The 21,528-nt window shown below is 37.7% G+C and overlaps 2 protein-coding genes across 2 annotated transcripts in view; both read right to left on the minus strand.

The window, feature by feature from the left end:
• LOC129144564 (zinc finger protein 736-like) overlaps nt 1-21,528 on the minus strand; it is a 27,804-nt gene continuing 6,276 nt past the window's right edge. The window contains exons 2-4 of the mRNA XM_063814239.1: nt 17,074-17,200; nt 16,484-16,579; nt 1-161 (exon numbers count right to left, since the gene is read on the minus strand). Of these exons, the coding sequence (XP_063670309.1) occupies nt 97-161; nt 16,484-16,579; nt 17,074-17,200 (288 nt within the window). The 3' untranslated portion in view covers nt 1-96. The remainder of the gene's footprint in view (nt 162-16,483; nt 16,580-17,073; nt 17,201-21,528) is intronic.
• Nucleotides 5,928-13,960, minus strand: LOC129144479 (zinc finger protein 736-like). The gene is made up of 2 exons (XM_054687252.1): nt 13,918-13,960; nt 5,928-6,829 (listed from the first exon to the last, which is right to left on the minus strand). Exons 1-2 carry the CDS (start codon nt 13,958-13,960, stop codon nt 5,928-5,930), a joined length of 945 nt encoding a protein of 314 aa, XP_054543227.1.

Raw genomic sequence — 21,528 nt, forward strand, 5'->3', positions numbered from 1 at the left:
TCCATATATATCAAAACTAAAGGTCTACATGTGTTTAGCAGACCAGATACGTCACATGTTCAACAGAAAAAAGTAGAATATTTTGTAACTAGTTGTTCAGAATTCAGAAACATATAGCTCCATTATACTCATATAATCTTCATTACAACCATCATAATAACCTGTAGTTAACAAGAAAAACAAAAATGTTAATTTGTAGGAATCATATTCTCCAAATTATGTTAAGTTAAAGACCACTGACAAAGAAATCACTAGAGATGTTATTCCACAGTCACACAATAGTATATTGTTACCATCTGTTGACCTACAACCTTGGGTAAGATGGGATAAGTTAACATCAGTGGCAAGACACACATTCACTGTAAAATAGCCTTAACTCAATAACAACAATTTTGGTTTATTAAAACAAGTTCACACATTGTCATTAAAAAGGCATTTTGAAATTCACTGTATTTTAATTACCTTAGTTTGCAAATGGTAAAGCAATTTTCTCCTAAAATTCAAATTGTTTCTCTTACTATGCAGAATATTATCCTAATCACTTACCACACTTCTATCACCCTGTCACTTATAATACTGCTGTAAGCCAACCACTAAGTGGCCTTTCCACTTAGAATTTCTTCATGTATCTCAGATTTCAGTTTCCTTAATCTTCCATGGGAAAGTATATAAATCTTTTTATCTAATATGGAAGAACTTCTCCTAACTCTGGTGCAGCAACCATTGACCATGTTATTTCACAAAATTCTAGAATGAAGACATAGCATCAAATGTAAGAGTTAAATTATATGAATACTTGCTTTTGAAAATATATTAAATTCTTTTAAAATAAAAAAGTAGAAGGAGCTAGACTTCATAGAGAGGAATGCAAGGTGTGTGTAGATACAGCACCTTCAACTCAAACATCCAGGTACTTGCATTGGAACTAATGAAAGAAACAACTTATGGAGAATGGAGTAAAGCAAGGCAGGACAATGGGCCACCCGGGAACAACATGGAGCCAAGGGAACCTCCCCACCCAGTAAGGCAGTGAGTGCATGTGTGACCCTAGAAACCCATGATTCTCCCACAGACCTTTGCAACCTTCAGGTGAGAAGATACCCTCATGAACCCACTCCACCAAGGCCTTCAGTTTAACACACAGAGCTACACGGAGTCTCAGCAGAGCAGCCACTGAGGCCTGCATAGAGATTCAAGAGTCGTAGATACGCTGGCTTTCCAGGCTTCCCAGAAAAAGTAGCTGCAACTCCAGCAAAGTAGGGCATTACACCTCTGTACATACCCATGGGAAAGAGGTGGGACCCAAGTGGCTGAGCAGTGATGGTCCGTAGGACCCACTTCCACAGTGCCTCACAGGGTAACACCTACTGGCTTAGAATTACAGCCAACCACTGGTAGCAGCACTGCACCCCCCAGGGATGGAGCTACCAGAAAGAGGAATGGGCCATCATCTTTGCTTCTTGGGCAACTTAGCCATTCCAGCCTTCATGCTTTGAAGAGCCCAAGCTGACTGGGGGCAGAAAGCATCTCCTAGCACAGTACAGGTGCTCTAAAAAGACATGGCCAGACTATCTGTTAAAGCAGGTCCCCAATCTAGTTCCTCCTAACTGCAAACTACTTCCCAAACAGGGTCTCCAGCTACCACCACTGGTGCATTTTGATCAATGGAGTTTTGAATCCTCTTTGGGATACAGTTCCTAGAGGGAAGAGTGAGCTGCCATTTTTGCTGTTTGTGTGACTTAGCTGTTCCAGCCTTCTGGCTTTGGAGAGTCCAAATAAACTGGGGGTGGAAGTGGTACTTCAGCACAGCAGAGCTATCCTATAAAAATGTGGCTAGACTGCTTTTTTTTTTTTTTTTTTTTTTTTTGGGACAGAGTCTCACTGTCGCCAGGCTAGAATGAAGTGGCACAATCTTGGCTCACTGAAACCTCTGCCTCCTGGGTTCAAGCAATTCTCCTGCCTCAGCCTCCTGAGTAGATAAGATTACAGGTGCACGCCACCATACCCAGCTAATTTTCTTCTTTTGTATTTTAGTAGAGACAGGATTTCACCATGTTGCCCAGGCTAGTCTAGAACTCCTGAGCTCAGGCAATCCACCTACCTTGACCTCACAAAGTGCTAGGTACTGCACCCAGCCTACACTGCTTTCTTAGGTGGGTCCCCAATCATGTTCTCCTCACTGGCTAAGACTTTTCAACAGGGGTTTCCAGGTACCTCCTACAGGTGCTTTGGGGCTGGAAACAGGCCTGTACCTCCCTGGGATGGAGCCCTTAGAGAAAAGGGCATGTTGTCATTGTTGCTGTTTTGCAGCATTCAGTGGTGTTAAAAGTCAGATGCTGGAAAATCTGAGGTGACTAGAAACTGCAGTGGACACCCAGCATACTGCAGCAGCCCTTCAGTAAAGTGGCCAGACTGTTACGTGAGTGCCTTTTCTCATATATTCTCACTGGTCAGGTTCTCCAGGCCTGGGCCACTAGCCAATTTCTTCCAGAGCTATTCAGCCAGTAGCAACTTAGAAACTCCCTGGCCAGAGCCTCCAGGGACAACTGAAAATATTTCTGCCTCCGCTTCTGCAGTAGAACTGTCCTTGCTACTCTCAGACTAATGAAAAATCCAAAACCCTAAGTGCCTTATTCACACCTCAAACAAGCTGCAGTTTACCCAAGGAGAGGAGGCCAGTCCATCCTCCATGGGTCCCACAAACTACACACTACTTATCACCAGACAGTGAACAACTAACTTGGCCAAAAGCACAGATCCGCCATCCTGGGCAGACTGCACTGAGTGATTACTGGCCTAAATGTCTCTGAGATGCAGCCCCCAGAAGACAAGCAAAGAGGTGGGGCAGCAAGCCAGCTCATGTGGTGCCCAGAGGGTTGAGCTCAAGAGCATCTGTAATAAAGTGTGGCCATTGATGGCCATTTCTCTAGGCTCAACTTTCTCCCATAAGAGACTTTATCCTTAGGGGAACTGTTGGACCTAATTTCTGCAGGATGGTCTTGCAAATCAGAAGAAGCTGGTCCAACTGAGCACTCCTTGGTCTGCTGGCCTCTCCCAGGGACTCAGTCTGACCACAGCTGCTTACAGGGCAGTCTCAGGTACATTAGGAGCCCATATCAGAGCATATGCACTGGTGGGCCATGCCTGACCCATGAAGAGCTCCAGCAAGGCAGCGTCTATGAATGGACCAGCCCACATGTTTCTTCCCCATACTACAGCTTCCCCTGAGACCATGACAACTCCCCAAATTACTTTGCTGGCATATGCCTGCAAAGGTGAGTTTGGCTTTGCTTGCTCCACCATCAAATGGAAATGCAGTATGACCCTGCCACCCCCAAGCAATTGCCATTGTAGATGAAGCTTTGGTGGGTAGACAGCCAGAAAGCCCCACCCTGGCCTTTGTGGTAACACTGTGGGGAGAACAGGGTATCCTCCCACAATCTGAACAATCACTCCTTCTTGGGGGACACAGAGAAGGCATCAGAACCTTCACTGGCCAGTATCCTGCCCCAAGCCAACAATACCTTTAGTGCAACAGCACACAGTCTCCAGCAGATAGCCCCTACTCCCCCGCCAGCGGCTTTGCTCCTGCCACTGAGGTGAATACCCAAAGACAGGCAGAAACCCCATATCCACTAGCACTCTGCTACAGCTGTGGCATGTTAGTCCCATAGAGTGGTGGACTCCAAATCACAAGGAGCCACAGAACACAGTTTGGGGCTCAATACAAGTCCCCCAGAGTTAGAGTATACAGACTCTGAGTTGTGAGCTGAGCATTACCTCCTCTCCGTCACCAAAAAAAAAAAAAAAAATCTCCCAGGAACAAAGCTTGTTGGCTGAATCCACCTTTTACCACAATCAAATACTCAAGACCATCAAATAGGATCCAAAAATCCAAAACCCCATTCAAGGTTCAGCAACTTCAAAGATATGCCCACAGAGATGAGAGAAAATCAGTGCAAAAATGTTGAAAACACAAAAAGCCAGAGTGACTTCTTTCATCCAAATGACCAAATTACATTTCCGGTATGGCCTAAGCTTAATGACAGAAGCAAAATTCAGAATATGGATAGAGACAAACTTCATTGAGCTACAAAAGTAAGTTGCAAGGAAGGACAAATGCAAGGAAGGACAAAATTGCAGGAACTGACGGAAAAAAACAACCAGTCTAGAGAAAAATATGGCCAAATTAATAGAGCTGAAAAACACAATACAAAACCTTTATAATGTAACCACAAGTATTAATAGAAGAATACACCAGGCAGAGGGAAGACTCTCAGAGCCTCAAGACTGGCTTTCTGAAATAAGACAGACAAGAATACTGAAGAAAGAATAAAGCAGAATGAACAAAACCTCTGAGAAATATGGGATTATGTAAAGAAACCTGTGAAGAAACCAAATCTATGATTAAAGAGAGTGCCTGAAAGCAATAGGAGTAAGAAAACAACTTGAAACACATATTTCAGGATAACATCCGTGAGAACTTCCCTAACCTAGATACAGAGGCCAACATTTCAAAGGCAGAAAATGTGGAGAACCCCAGTGAGACACCCCATGAGGTGGTCATCCTCAAGATACATAATCATGAGGTTCTTCAAGGTCAAAATCAAAGAAAAAATATGTTAAAGGCAGCTAGAGAGAAAGGCCAGGTCACTTCTAAAAAGAAGCCCATCAGACAAACAACAAAGCTTTCAACCGAAATCCTACAAGTCAGAAGAGATTAAGGGCCAATATTCAACATTCTTAAAAAATAATTCTAACTCAGAAGTTCATATCCGGCCAAAGTAACCTTCGGAAGCAAAAAATAAATATGATCCTATTCAGAAAACCAAATGCTGAGGAAATCTGTTACCACAAGACCTGCCTTACAAGAGCTTTTGAAGAAGGCACTAAACAAGAAAAAGACGATTACCAGTCACTACAAAAACATACTGAAGTACACAAACTGCTGACACGATAAAGCCACCACATAAAAAAATGTGCAAAACAGCCAGCTAAGATCATACTGACAGAATCAAATCCACACATATGAATATTAACCCTAAATGCAAATGGGCTAAATGCTCCGATTAAAAATAGAGTAGCAAGCTGAATAAAGAATCAAGATCTAATGGTATGCTGTAATCGAGACACCCTTCTCAAATAAGCTCAAAATACAGGGAAAAAGAAAAATCTACAAAGCAAATAGAAAACAGAAGAAGAGCAGGGACTGCAATCCTAGTTTCTGGAAAAAGAGACTTTAAATCAACACAGATTTAAAAAAAACAAAAAAAGACAAGGGCATTACATAATAGTAAAAGGCTATATATGCACCCAACACAAAAGCACCCAGATTATAAAGCAAGTTCTTACCCTCCAAGATGTTGAATGTTCTTCAACAGTCATTAAATTTATACTGTATTTGTTCAGTATTGTCTCTGTTGTTGAACACAATATGATGACTTGTTAAAGGCTTCTCCACATTTTTAACACTTGTGGAGCTTCTCTCTAGTATGAATCCTCTTATGTCTAATGAAGTGTGAGAACGAGCTCGATGCTTTGCCACATTCTTCTCATTTGTAGGGTTTCTCTCCAGTGTGAATTCTCTTATAATTAGTGAGGTCTGAGAAGCACTTAAAGGTTTTGCTGCATTCTTCACATTTGTAAGATCTCTCTTCCATATGAATTCTCTTGTGGTTAGTAAGGGTTGAGGAGCGGGTAAAGGCTTTGCCACATTCTTCACAGATGTAGGGTTTCTCTCCAACATGAATTATTTTATGTTGACTAAGGGCCAAGATACACGTAAAAGCCTTTCCACATTCATTACATTTGTAGGGTTTCCCTCCAGTATGAATTCTCTTATGTTGACTAAGGGAAAAGATCCATGTAAAAGCTTTTCCACATTCATTACATTTGTAGGGTTTCTGTCCAGTATGCATTATCCTATGTCAAGCAAGGTTTGAGAACCACTTGTAGGCTTTGTTACATTCTTCACATTTGTAGGGTCTCTCTTCCATATGAATTCTCTTGTGGCTAATCAGGATTGAGGAGCGGGTAAAGGCTTTGCCACATCCTTCACAGATGTAGGGTTTCTCTCTAGTATGAATTTTCTTATGATGACTAAGGACCGAGATCCATGTAAAAGCTTTTCCACATTCATTACATTTGTAGGATTTCTCTCCAGTATGAATTCTCTTATGTTTAGCAAGGTGTGAGAACCACCTGTACGCTTTGTTACATTCTTCACATTTGCCGGGTCTGTCTCCAGAATGATTTCTCTTGTGTTTAATAAGGGTTGAGGAACAGGTAAATGTTTTGCCACATTCTTCACATTTGTAGGGTTTCTCTCCAGTATGAACTCTATTATGTTCAGTAAGGTTTGAGAACTTTTTAAAAACTTTGGCACAATCTTCACATTTGTAGCATCTCTCTGCAGTATGGATTCTCTTCTGTAGAGTAAAATCTGAGAACAACCTACAGTCTTTGCCACATTCCTCACATTTGTAGCATTTCTCTTTGCTAAAAATTTCCTTATGTTCAGTGAAGATTGAGCACAACCCAAAAGCTTTACCACATTTATTACATTGACAGGTTTTGCTACGGGTAGTTGACAAACATTGATGAAGGCCATTGTATCTGCTTTTCTGCCCCTTGCAATTACCCACACTTTGGTAGTCTTTCTTTAAATGTAAAGTATTAAGGTCACTGCTTCCATATTTTCTAAGAATCACCTTTTGAAATGAATCTTTTATGTCATGCTCTGGCAATACCTCCGCAGTAAAATGAAAACAGCAAGATGAAAAAAAAAAAAAGAACAAAATGTCTCCCTCATTACACTCAGGTGAATATACTTTACAAATAAATAATTATACAAAGCACATTAACAAGGTGACACAATAAAATACCACAGGCTCTAATTCCTTTATAGACATATAAACTTAACAGAAATATACTGACCAAAATGCCTTTGTGAGAAGTGTTAAGAACCAGTTAAGCATTGGCAGCACCCCAAGTGAGCAAAATGCCAAGAACCATATAGAAGTGTAATAAAAGTATTTCATATTTGCCCACCACAGCCATTCTTCATCCCATGATGACTTAAATATAGACTCCTGTCTTCCCCCTCCAAAAATAAATAAAATAGTGGTACATATGTCCATGCTTCTGACTTTTTGAGACCTTACCAAAGACTAATTTCTGTATTCCATGACAGTGTTGAAAGGAAAGGTGGTATAGTTTGACAGTTTTGGACAGCGGAGACCAAAGGTAAATGACTGTTACAAGAGAAGAAAGATTTCAGTATCACAGACAGAGAATGGGTATAGCAAGTGATTACAGGGTCTCAATAAGAAACATGAGGGATGGCAAGGAGTAGTGGCTCATGCCTGTAATCCCAGCACTTTGGGAGGCTGAGGTGGGCAGATCACCTTCGGTCAGAAGTTCAAGACCAGCCAGGTCAACATGGTGAAACCCATCTCTACTAAAAATACAAAAACTAGCCGGGTGTGGTGGCAGGTGCCTGTAATCCCAGCTACTCAGGAGGCTGAGGCAGGAGAATCACTTTAACTCGGGAGGTGTAGGTTGCAGTTAGCCAAAATCATGCCATTGCACTCCAGCCTGGGCAACAAGAGTGAAACTCTGACTGGAAAAAAAAAAAAAAGAAATATTTTTTAACTAAAAAACACATTCCCAGAGAAAATATCCATAGAACCAGTTTGAGAGACTCCAAGAATCTCCAGCCTAAAAAATTGGTATCATATTCCCCCAGACAAAAACCACTTAATAAAGATCTTGACATGTGGCTTTTTATTATACAAATTAGAACCTAAGATTACAACAAAAAAGTCTAAGCAAGAATACTATATCCAGCAAAAGTATCCTTCAAAATGAAAAAAAAAAAACCTAACCATATTATGATCTATATCAAGACCTAAATATGTCATGTCTTCAAGAGACTCACTTCAGAGCTAATAAAAAAAAAAATAGACTGAAAATGGCAGGATGAGAAATACATTCCATGCAAGTGTCAACCAAATGAGAAGAGGTAACAATTTATTACGTCAAAAACTCTCATATTTCATATAATTTAAGTCAAAACTCACAAGAGAGAAAGTAGGACATTCAATTATAGCAAGAGGATTCATTCACTGAGAATCTGTAAATATATCTGACAGTTTTCACAGACACATAGAGCAAACATTGACAGAATTTAAGCAAAATTAGACAGCAATATAATAATGGAAGGATACATCAATATCCCACTTTCAGTAATAAATAATGAAGACAGAATATCAATAAGGGAACAAAAAACTTCAATGCACTATAAAATAATTACACCTAACAAATGTATACAGACAGCAAAATACACATTCTTTTCAATAACTCATGAAACATTTTCCTAGATAGACCACCTGTGACACCACGAAAGAAATCTTAACAATTTTTTTAATTGAAATTTTACAATTCTTTATGGCCCAAGTGGAATGAAACTAGAAGTCAGTAACAGAAGAAAAGCTGAAACATTTAAAAATATATAAAATTTATATATATATATATATATATAAATATATAAAAATTAAACCACACACTCTTTTGTGGTTTTTTTCTTTTTTTTTTTTTGAGATGGAGTCTCACTCTGCCACCAGGCTGGAGGTGCAGTGGCATGATCTCGGCTCACTGCAACCTCCACCTCCCAGGTTCAAGTGATTCCCCTGCCCCAGCCTCCCAAGTAGCTGGGACTACAGACATGCACCCCCATGCCCAGCTGATTTTTTGTATTTTAGCAACAGGGTTTCACCATGTTGGCCACAATGGTCTCAATCTTGTACTCTTCCCACTTTGGCCTCCCAAAGTGCTGGGATTACAGGCGTGAGCCACCACACCCAGCCAACAACACACTTTTGAGCATGCTCTTTTTCAAGGGCTGGAAGACATAATGTGAAGATGTCCATGCAGCTTAAAGTGACCCACACATTCAACACACCCCTTTTCAATTTAATAATTTTCAAACACAAAACAAACCTACAGTAATCAAAGCACTTTGGTATTGGAATAAAGGTAGAACACCAAAGTAATGAAACAAAATGCAGCGCAGATATAAACTCTGGAACATATGGTCAAGTAAGTTATTTGCACACCATACTGAAGCATTATTCACGAAAGCCAAGGGATAAAATCAATTTAAACTTTCCTTACCAAATGGATAAATATAATTTAAAATACAAAAAAATGGAATATTAATTAGCTTTTAAAAAGCAGGAAATCTTCCAATATCTATTATAAAGACAAATTTTGAAGACATCATGCTAAATTTAATAAGCCAGACACACACACACACAAATACTCTATGAATCTACTTACATGGAATATCTAAAATAGTTACATCCTTAAAAACAGAAAATAGAATGATGTTTCTTAAGGGCCAGACAATGGGAAAAATGAGTAGTAGATTCATGTGTATACCACATTTCTTTTATAAAAATAAAAATGTGCTAAAGATATGTTGCTAACAATGTCAATATACTTAACAAAGCTGAACTATATAATTGAAAACATTAAAGATTATAAATGTTGCTGTATTTTATATATATATTTTTTTTTTAAAAAAAGATTAAGTTTTACTTTTGATGCCTAGGCTGGAGTACAGTGGCACAATCTCGGCTAACTGCAACCTCTGCCTCCCGGGTTCAGGCGATTCTCCTGCCTCAGCCTCCAGAGTAGCTGGGATTACAGGCACGCACCACCACACCTGGCTAATTTTGTATTTTTACTAGATATGGGGTTTCACCATGTTGGCCAGGCTGGTCTTGAACTTCTGACCTCGGGTGATCCGCCCACCTTGACCTACCAAAGTACAGGGATTACAGGTGTGAGCCACCATGCCTGGCCCTTGTATTTTTTACAATTAACAATAAAACAATCATTGACTAATAACAACAACAACAAAAAGCAAATATACAAGTCATAAAATAGGGGCAACATTTTACACAGGCAAACAAACACAGAAATAATTATACTGGCAATATACATATGACTGATTCATACTGGTATATCATGTATTGCTAAGTTGTGGGATATTGCTACTACTACTCAGGTAGATAGCACAGTACCCAATAGGTAGCTTTTCAGGCCTTGTCTCTTTTCTCTCTTCCTCCTCTAGTGGTCTCCAGCATCTATTGTTTCCATCTTTATATCCAATGTATACCAATATTTAGCTCTCACTTATAAGTAAGAACATGCAGTATTTGGCTTTCTGTTTTTGTATTAATTTACTTCAGATAATGGCTTTCAGCTACATCAATGTTATTACAAAGAACGTAATTTTTTTTGGCTGTGTAGTATTTCATAGTGTATAGGTACCACAAATTTATCCAATCCACCACTGATGGGCAACTAGATTTGATTTCGTGTCATTGCTATTGAAGACAATAAAGTTTGAATAACTAGAATACAGTGATAGCAATAACATTTTAAAGAAAATGCATTATAATCATTCATAAAAAACTTTGATAAGAAAATATGAAGAAATAGGCCCTTAAATAATACTGGACATATATATTATGTCATTAATATATAGCTGCTATTTTAGCACAAAATGTAAAGGCAATAAGGCAACCTTTGGAAGCAAAGCAAAGCATTACATTACTAAATAATATAAATATATAGTACAATATGATATAAAATAAAATGAATTAGCAATAAGTTTATACAATTACGTAGACAAAGTTTGAGAAAAGTTGATGAAAATGCTGATAATTTTGTATGTAGTAAACATAAACATATAAAAAAGATTTTAATACATGTGGTGTGCCTATTATCTAATTCACTTTTTATATAACATACATTTGAGCACATTAACTCAGAACTTGTGAAATTACAGGCATAGTTGGTATACAGCAAACCAGAAAGAAAAAAATATACATAGGACAGAGCCCTAGTAAAATTCATAGTAAAGAAGATAAAATTTAAAAATAATAATTATTAAGAAATAGATAACGATTTGGAAATTATATGCTGGACAGTGTTCTAAGTAACCTATGGTATTACTGTTTTTAGGAATTCTGTGAGCTGGGTAGATAAAATCAACTATTCCACAGTAGAGGTATTTGCCATACAGCATTTAAATTTCTAAGCTTAGTTCCTGCTTAAAAAAAGATACTTTCGAAGTGAAATAGATGTTTAGATTTTCTTGTAATCAGAAGCTTTCTGCTCTGATAAAAGTTCTCACTTTCATTTTCTGTATAAAGAATTGACTGGAAATTATAAAGCAGAAGACACATGACATCTGTCCCTAGCCTCTCTCAAATCTCTTGACCAAATCTGAATGTCTCCCTAGTCCTCTCACAGATGTCTAACATAAGGCACAAACAGATTTTTAAAAACAGCTTAACATAGTGGTCTCCAAAAATCTGCACAAATTTTCCAGATCCCTCAAAGAAACAGAAGAGCAGTTAGATTATTTAGAACCTCACAACATAAAAAGAGGAGTTTGTCTCTCACTGTGAATGCACCAGCAGATTATTAAATGAACTGAAGACAGAGAATTCAAAAGCCTAATAAGCATACACCAAAAAATTTTCTTCCATGACAGTAAGAGGCTTTTCAAGAATGAATTCCATTGGAGAACAGCTTCCCAATCCACATTTTAAGCTCTTGTTTTGTCCTTCACCTTTGGACATTTCACATATGTTATCTGCTAAATCATTCATACCTATCTGAGTGTATGGCTATTCTCTCCACTCTTCTCACATTCTGGTAATATTTTCTATACTGCAGAAGGTAACCAGGTCTAGCTTAAAAGACTTTCTGACACAACCTTTCTTTCACTCAACAGCAACTGGGCTAAGTAAAGCACAATCAACTCCCAGTATTACCCTCAGGAGAGATCTAGAACAGTGGGTCTGTTTAAAGTTCTGAAATTATAGGAGATGGTCTAATTAATAGAGTCTGTTTCCCTCAACATGAAAATGATGGAGTAATGAGAATTATAGTTTGTATGTACTAGATGAAAGGTGAATGTTGCAATAGTAGAGGAACTGCAATGCCACAGTCAACTAGGGAAGCAAAAAATTATAGAATCTGAAAAGAAAATGAGAAAAAAATCTCTTTAACTTAGAAATTACACACAAAAGTCCAAAGACACAACTGAGAACATGTTTGTGAAGCACTGAAAATCTATAGCCTGGCTCACTGCTGTAGCCAGTCTTTAAGCAAATCCTTAAATATTAGATTAGAAGGCTGTTTTTAAGTTTCCAAATTTCATAAAAGGATCACATGACATAAAAAAGAAAACATACCCCACTTGAAGAAATAAATTTCCAAAACTCAATCCTTAAGAAAAGAAGATCTTTGCATTATCTGACAAAGATGTCAAAATAATGATACTAAGTATGCTCAATAAGAACAAAAACAAAAGAAGAACCCAGAAGAAATTGTGGAACAGAAAAATAATTGTTGAAAAATTTTGTAGAATCACAACAGAATAACTGACCAGAAGACAAAAATCAGAAAACTAAAGACATGTTATTTATAAATATGGAGTCATGGAAAAAAATTGAAAAACATCAACATGGAATATGTAACTTATTAGATACCATTAAGGAGACCAATATATTCATGAAAGGATCCTTTGAAGAACAATGCAGGGGAAAAGTCATAGGTAGAGAGGTTATTTGAAGAAAAAAGGGACTAAGAACTTCCCAAATTTCAAGGTGATGGAAAAAAAAATGCTACCAACCAAGGATACTTAATCTGGGAGAAATTTACTTTAAAAATAAGAAAAAAATAAAGACTTTCTAATATGAACAAAAGGTAAGGGTGTTCATTACCCCTAGAACAGTCTTATAAGAAATACTGTATGGAGTCCATTATGTTGACAGACATGGTGGTTCACACCTGTAATCCTAGCAACTTTGTAGGCTGAGGCAGAAGCAGCATCATTTTAGGCCAGGAGTTTGAGACCAGCCTAGGTGATATGGTGAGACCCCTTCTCAAAGAAGAGACCATTATAATAATTTTGTTTTTCAGGGAGAGGGTTTTAAAACCTGCTAGGGCTAAAGATTGATTGGAGTCATTTTGAAAAGGCAGGCCCTCATTCAGGTGGCAAACTTGAAAACCCTTGGTCTTGGCTACAGACCAAGAAATGGTTCACCTATTTTGACCCCACTTAAAATTTGGCAGTGACTCCATAACCATCTCCAGCTCCTCCCAGCCATAGTCTAGGAGTGGTTCTGCACATCCAGGGACCCAGAGTAAGATGCCTATTTGTGGTTACAGTGGTAGGTCTGCAGACCTTGGCCTTTACTGTGCTCTCTGAAACAGTTCAGCGACTCAGTTTCAGCACTGATAGTCACAGTTTGTGGCCAGTTCTACCAACCTAAGTACCCAGAGAGTGAACTGGGGAAATCCTGCCACATACTCAGTAAGAAACACACATCAGGCCCACCATATACCAACCCTAATGCACAACACTGCCCTAGAGCTATCCCTACAGATCAAAGTCCTAAAGGCAATTCAGTCTGCCAAGAAATAAGACAGGATTAACAACTACCCAGGCTCCTGGTAACAAACCCACAAAACGCAAACTCCATAACAGACCAAGAAGCAGCCATGTGACCCACGTATAACCCCTCTCCACTGCATACCCAAAAAGGATTCTATCAGCTAATTGACCCAAGAGAAGATTTTTGTCTGCTGAAATCAGACTATAAAATTGGAAAATTTAGATTCAATAAATCACCTATTAAAATTTTAGTAAAATTTTTCAAAGTAATAGAAAATGCAATCTTAAAATTTATATGAAATTACAAGAAACTTTGAATAGCCAAAGCAGTTTTGACAATTAAAAACAAAGCTAGGGGCATTATACTTTCTAATTTTAAACTACATTTGAAGACTATTGTAATAAAAACAGGATGCTCTGTGAATAAAAATGCGCACCGACATCAGTGGAGCAGAATGGAGAGCCCAGAAACAAATCCATTCATGCGAGATCAACTCATCTTTGACACTGAGGCACTAAGAATACACAATGCAGAAAGTACAGTCTCTTCCATGCTTGGGGCTGGGAAAAGGGAATACCCACAAGTAAAAGAATAATATTAGACCACTTTTCTTACACTGTATTTAAAATTAACTAAATATAAAATAAGGACTCTAATGTATGACAAAAATCTTTTTTTTTTTTTTTTTTTTAGTATTTATTGATCATTCTTGGGTATTTCTCGCAGAGGGGGATTTGGCAGGGTCATAGGACAATAGTGGAGGGAAGGTCAGCAGATAAACAAGTGAACAAGGGCCTCTGGTTTTCCTAAGCAGAGGACCCTGCGGCCTTCCGCAGTGTTTGTGTCCCTGGGTACTTGAGATTAGGGAGTGGTGATGACTCTTAACGAGTATGCTGCCTTCAAGCATCCGTTTAACAAAATTCTTAATAATCTTAAAAGAAAACATATTAAAAGACCTTAATATTGTTCTTCAAAATAAATTTTGGGATACAACAGCAAAAGTACAGCAATAAAAGCAAATATAGACAAATTAAACTGCATCAAACTAAAACACTTCTGCATAACCAAGAAAAAACAGAATAAGAAAACCATATCTGGTAAGTGGTTAGAATCAAAAATATATAAGAAACTCATACAAATAAAAGGTAACAACTATACTAATAGTAATAATAACAAGATTTAAAAGATAAGCCAAGGACTAAATAAATGTTTATTAATGAAAACATTTAATTGGGCAATGGGTATATAGAAAGGTGATCAATGTCACCAATCTGGCAGATGCAAATTAAATTCATGGTGAGATATTACTCATACCTGTTAGGATTGCTAATATCAAAAAGAAGATTTATAGCAAGTGTTGACAAGAATATATTAAAGAAAAGAAATGCTTTACGTTCTTGGTGATGTGTAATTTTTTGAGATATTATGAAAACCAGTATGAAGGTTCTTTAAAAATTTTTTGATAGTACTACTGTACAATTTAGCTATCTCACATCTGCATTTACAATAAATTTACTATCTCAAAGAAATACCTGCACCTCCATGTTCATTGAACATTTTTCACAATTGTCAAGATACAAAAGCAATCTAAAGTGTTTGTGGAAACTGACTGCACAAAGAAAACATGGTATATATACAAAACGGAATATTATTCAGCTATAAAAAGTAATAAAACCCTGCCATTTCTACAACATGGATGGACCTAGATGACATTATGCTAAGTGAAACATGAAAGAAGCAGAAAGCATAATCTCACTTCTATGGAGAATATAATAAGGTTGGACTCCTAGAAGAAGAGAGTACAGAGGTGAGTGCTAGGCCGTGGAGGTGGGGAAAGTGGGATATGTTGTTCAAATGGTACAAATGTTCAGTTAAAAGACAAATAAGTTATGGTAGCCTAAGGTACAGCTTTATGACTATAGAAAGTAATACTGTTAGGCATGCTGAAAATTTGCTGAGATCTTAATTGTTCTCACTACAAAAAAGGTAAGTAAGTAAGGTCATAAATGTGTTTGTTCACTAATTTGATTGCATTAATCATTTCATTATGTATACAGATATAAAATCAATACACTGTATACACTATATAGGTATTCAATTTGTGAAAAACATTTGTTACTGAGATTATATATGTGTGTCACACACATACATATATACACGTGTTTATATATATACACACATATGAATGACAGTCACAGTAAGCTTTATACTAAATAAAATCACAAAATGATGTCATTTAAAATAAAGTTAAAATTGAGAGTTTAATATGTACTCAGCAATGTTTCAAGCTCTCCAATGACATAGTATATTTAATAAATGTATGAAGTAGATACACTGAACTATATTACAGTTGAGGAATTTGGCCACATTTATGAACATTTGTTTATATGAAAAGAATAACATTTGAAGTAACACAATTTTAGAGTTTGTTTCATTTAGGGAGATGCTTAGTGTTTTGATATAATTACTGAGTATAAATTCCCATAAAATCACATTTGAAGCCTCCATAGAATAGAAAATTATAAAGCAGGAAGCACACATCTTTTTGTGGTGTTTCTGGGATTTCTGATCCAAACTGCAACATCACCAAAACTTATATATTTAGACATTATCCGAAAAGAGAACTTAAAAAATGCTTTAATATAGAGTTTCTCAAAAATACAGATATTGCTGTTTCTCCCAAGCAATGTAAAAGCAGTCAAATCACACCTTTTCTTTTAAGCCATGAAAACAACTTTCATTATCACTGTAAACTTAAAGAAAAAAAAAAAACAGCAAGAACAACAACAAAATACATTACTGAAGGTGAAGTACAGTGCTTGGAAAATTCACAAGAATGGGACAAAAAATGTCCCTATGTTAAAGCAAGAGAAAGAAATGAAGGCTTCCCAGAAATGATTTCCACTGGAGCAGAGCTTCTGGAAGCATGTTTAAAGATCTGGCTTCCTCCTTGACATTGGGATCCGTCATTTGTGTCATTTGCTTCATTCACTCCCACCTACCTGGGTGTTTGGCTACTGCCTCCTGTCTCTTCACATTCCAGGGCTCTTTTCTTTGCTCCAGACAGGTCATCAAGTCTGGCTTAAAGATAGCAAGACCTGTTTTATTAGAAAAAAATAACATGACTCTTGCTAGGATAATCCGATTACTAATCTAGTACTATGCTCAGTAGAGAAGAAAGAACATTATAGAAGACTCTAGAAAATTAATTCCAATCTACTGTTTCCTAACATAAACTTTAGAATATTTAGAAAGTATTTTAAATTTGTGGGTTCTTAGCTCTATTACCCAGTGATACTGAATCAAAAGTCAGTTGTGAAAATTGCATTTTTAGGTGTGGGTAACAATATTTTATGCATTAAATTTCTGATATTACCACTAATTTAGACTCTATACAGATGAGCTCAAAAAAGGGAAAGATTAATGTTAAGATGAAACATCTTAAAGATTATATTTTCTACCTGAACAGATACCCAATTTTTTCTTTTTGAAGCAAGATTCTGGAACTCACTTATGCAAAGCAGAACTTCCAAAAAAACCAGAATAAAATATTTAATGTAGAATATGAGTTGTATATTGAAGTTATTCTCACCCAAGGAGACCAGATTTCTGTAGTTCTCTAACATCACATCCCTATACAAACGCTGCTGAGCAGAGTCCAGGCATTCCCACTCTTCTGGGGAGAATTCTACAGCCACATCCCTGAATGTCAACACTCCCTGAAAAACAAAACATATTTACCAAGTGACCATAGAAAGAACTCCTGATTTGACATCAGGTAAAATGAGAGTAAAGAGAGCTCGTTCTGACTTACATGAGTTACTGAAGTTATCCAATAGGATACTTTCCAGCACAGAGATATTCTCTAATGTATTTTTAACTCTGAGAAAAGGTGGCATAAGATCATGAAACCAGTGTATGTGCAATAATTTTCTTGATGACACAGTTTAAATAAAGGACATTAACACAGGTATGTACATTTCTTAATGCTATATTTACATAATATAAGATGAGTTGTCTATACTTCCCATATGGAAACTTCATGGTGAGTTAAAAGCATACTTCTCACATCTTATTCTCAAATCAATTAACAGGAGATCTTGTTAAAATGTAGATTTTGACTCTGAAGATCTAGGGTAAAGCTTGAGTTTTTGAATTGATAGTTTGCCAGTGGTATCACTGCTTCTGGCCCAAGGAGAATATTTTGTCAAAAATTCAGTAAGTGGCACAGCCTAGGTTTTTAGTTTATTTGACCAGTAAAGAAAGACGAGAGCCTTCACTTTCCATAGGAAGCGATATGCAAAGAGAAGGTAAGAAGAAGAGCTCTCAGATTAAATGTGGTTTAATCTAGTTTTTGCACATCACTTGATAAAACTCCCCAAGGTGCCTATTAAAAATAAAGAGTAAAATAATTAACTCTAGAGTGAAAAAAAATGTCAAAGAGCATATTTACCAAGTAAATAAATGAAGATCAACTACATTAAAAGAAATTTGTATCAGGTGCTAATTAACAAAGAAGGATATGACACTACTGTGCTATTATTAACATTAACACAAAAAAGGGTGAACTTAATCTGAGTCTAGTCATGAAGAAACATCAGTTTTGAGCAAAAATTTAAGCTACAAATATCTCCCATGTTCTGTAATCTCTAATGGTGTATATAAATAAGTCTTTCTTTTTTTTGGTTAAACTTTTTTTTTTTTAACTTTAAGTTCTGGGATGCATGTGCAGAACGTGTGGTTTTGTTACATAGGTATACATGTGTCAAGGTGGTTTGCTGCACCTATCAACCTGTCATCTAGGTTTTAAGCTCCACATGTGTTAGGTATTTGTCCTAATGTTCTCCCTCCCCTTGCCCCCAATCCTGACAGCCATCAGTGTGTGATGTTCCCCTTCCATGTGTTCATGTGTTCTCATTGTTCAACTCCCGCTTATGAGTGAGAACATGCAGTGTTTGGTTTTCTGTTCCTGTGTTAGTTTGCTGAGAATGATGGTTTCCAGCTTCATCCATATCCAAGCAAAGAACATTCTTTTTTATGGCTGCATGGTATTCCATAGTGTTTATGTGCCACATTTTCTTTATCCAGTCTATCATTGATAGGCATGTGGGCTGGCTCCAAGTCTTTGCTATTGTAAATAGTGCTGCAATAAACATAAAAGTGTATGTGTCTTTATAGAATGATTTATAACCTAGTCATGGGATTGCTGGGTCAAATGGTATTTCTGATTCTAGATCCTTGAGGAATTGCCACACTGTCCTCCACAATGGTTGAACTAATTTACACTCCCAAGAATAGTGTAAAAGTGTTCTTGTATCTCCACATCCAAGCCATCATCTGTTTCCTGACTTTTTAATGATCACCATTCTAACTGGCATGAGATACTATCTCATTGTGGTTTTGATTTGCATTTCTCTAATGACCAGTGATGATGAGCTTTTTTTCATCTTTGTTGGCTGCATAAATGTCTTCTTTTGAGAAGTGTCTGTTCATATCCTTTGCCCACTTTTTGATGGGGTTGTTTTTTTTTCTTGTAAATTTGTTTAAGTTCCTTCTAGATTCTGGATATTAGCCCTTTATCAGATGGATAGATTGCAAAAATTTTCTCTCATTCTTTAGGCTGCATATTCACTCTGATAATAGTTTCTTTTGCTGTGCAGAAGCTCTTTAGTTTAATTAGATCCCATTTGTCAATTTTGGCTTTTGGTGTTTTAGTCATGAAGTTTCTGCCCATGTCTATGTCCTGAAGCCTAGGTTTTCTTCTAGGGTTTTTATGGTTTTACATTTAAGTCTTTAATCCATCTTGACTTAATTTTTGTATAAGGTGTAAGGAAGGGGTCCAGCTTGTTTTCTGCATATGGCTAGCCAGTTTTCCCAGTACCATTTATTACATAGGGAATCCTTTTCCCATTGCTTGTTTTTGTCAGGTTTGTCGAAGATCAGATGGTTGTAGATGTGTGGTATTATTTCTGAGGCCTCTGTTCTGTTCCATTGGTCTACATTATCTGTTTTGGTACAAGTACCATGCTCTTTTAGGTACTGTAGCCTTGTAGTATAGTTTGAAGTCAGGTAGCATGATGCCTCCAGCTTTGTTCTTTTTGCTTAGGATTGTGTTGGCTATATGCACTTTTTTGGTTCTATATGAAATTTAAAGTGGTTTTTTTCTAATTCTGTAAAGAAAATCAATGGTAGCTTGATGGGAATAGCATTGAATCTATAAATTACTTTGGACAGTATGGTCATTTTCACGATATTGATTTTTCCTATCCATGAGCATGGAATTTTTTTCCATTTGTTTGTATCCTCTCTTATTTCCTTGCTTTAGCATCCTAGAGAAGAAGTCTCTTCTAATTATTTTTTATTTAGAACTTTCTGAGTTATCCTGGGCAATAAAGACCATTCTCATTAAATGTGTGTTTTTACAAGCAGTTTTGCATAGATTTAATGGAAGCTAAACAGTACATGGTCTCCTTCACTGATAACCAAGCACCTGATCCCATCTCAAACAAGAATCTTGGGCATCCACATCTCTCTATGTTCTACAGCCACAAAAGGAACATTTGTTATGTTGCAGGTTATAAATTCATGGTGACAATTTTTTCATGGTTTATTAAGAGCTGGGATGTAGAGAATAAAGATGGATCTGTGATCCCTTCCAGGTGTGACTATCTGCACAAATTAAACCTGTTTCTTGAGAATACGCCTTTGAAGCATCAGTGAAACTCCTTCCCTTGAAACCGCCACACCCACAGGCAGAAGGACCTAGAATTGCAGATAAAGTCTGCCTTTCTTTGTCCTTTATCACAGAAGAGGTTCAGAACCAGTAAACTCCTACATAAAAACAAAATGTGAGTTTCCCCTTTCCAGTACTCGTTGCCCTTCTCTGCCACAGATGCCAGCAATTTCTACTGCAGCAATGCGAATACGGGCCACACTGACCTGCCCCTACCAAACCCAAGCAGAGCAGTCTCTATGATCTTTATCTGGGACTAAAACTAAACTCACCTCTCGTGAATGTATCTGAAAACACTTGTGGTTGACACTGGGCTCACCTTAGCCTCACATGTGGCACTTAATTCAAACAACATGGCTGCAGGGGAGAAGAGGAGCAAGATGACTTAATAGCACCCTCCAGCAACCATCCCCCGAATAAAACACCAAATAGAATGACTATCCAAATAAGAAGCATCTTCATAAGAACCAAAACTCTGGAGAGTGATCACAGGACCTAGTTTTAGCATCACATGAAAGAGGCACTGAGGAGGGTAAACAAGAAAGCTGTTAATTGCCAACAGCAGCCCTCCTCCATTCCCTGGCAGTGCAGCTTGGCAGAGAGAGAAAATCCATGTGCTTACAGAAGGGAGAGTGCAGTGATTATGAGACTGTGCAGTAAAACTCAGAGCTGCCTGTCATAGCAGAAAGCAACATGAGGCAGAATTCAGCCAGAGCCTACAGACGGAGCACTCAGACTAGCCATAGTCAGAGAGGAAGTGTCCATTTCAGTAATCAAAACCTGAGTTTCAGGTAGCCCCATCACCATAGGCTAAAGCGCTCTGGGGTTCTAAATAAACCTGAAAGGCAGTGTAAGCCACTGGGACTGCAATTTCTGGGCAAATCCTGGTGCTCTGTGAGATGCCAACTGGGATGGCCAAGAAAGTGCCTGCATCATCCTTACCCCAGGCACAGGCAGTGTAGTTCACAGCTCCAGGAGAAAATCTTTCTTTCTACTTGAGGAAAGGGGAGAGAAGTGTAAAGAAGACTTTGTCCTGCAACTTGGACATCATCTCAGCCACAGTAGAATACAGCACCAGAAAAAGCCCTAAGGCCCCCATTCTAGGGCTTAGTTCCTGGGTGACAGTTCTAGACATAGCCTGGGCCAGAAGAGAACACACTGCCTTGAAGGGAAGGTACCAGTTCTGGCAGGATTCATCACCTTTGGCCATGAATAAACATCAGCAGTAACCAAGTAGTACTTGCTGCAGCCCCTGAGGTGTGAGACCCAGTGCAGTGCAATCCAAGCTGTGGCAGCCATGTGGAGAGACTCCTG

The sequence above is a fragment of the Pan troglodytes genome, chromosome 6 (assembly GCF_028858775.2).
Source record: "Pan troglodytes isolate AG18354 chromosome 6, NHGRI_mPanTro3-v2.0_pri, whole genome shotgun sequence".
Taxonomy (NCBI): Eukaryota; Metazoa; Chordata; class Mammalia; order Primates; family Hominidae; genus Pan; species Pan troglodytes.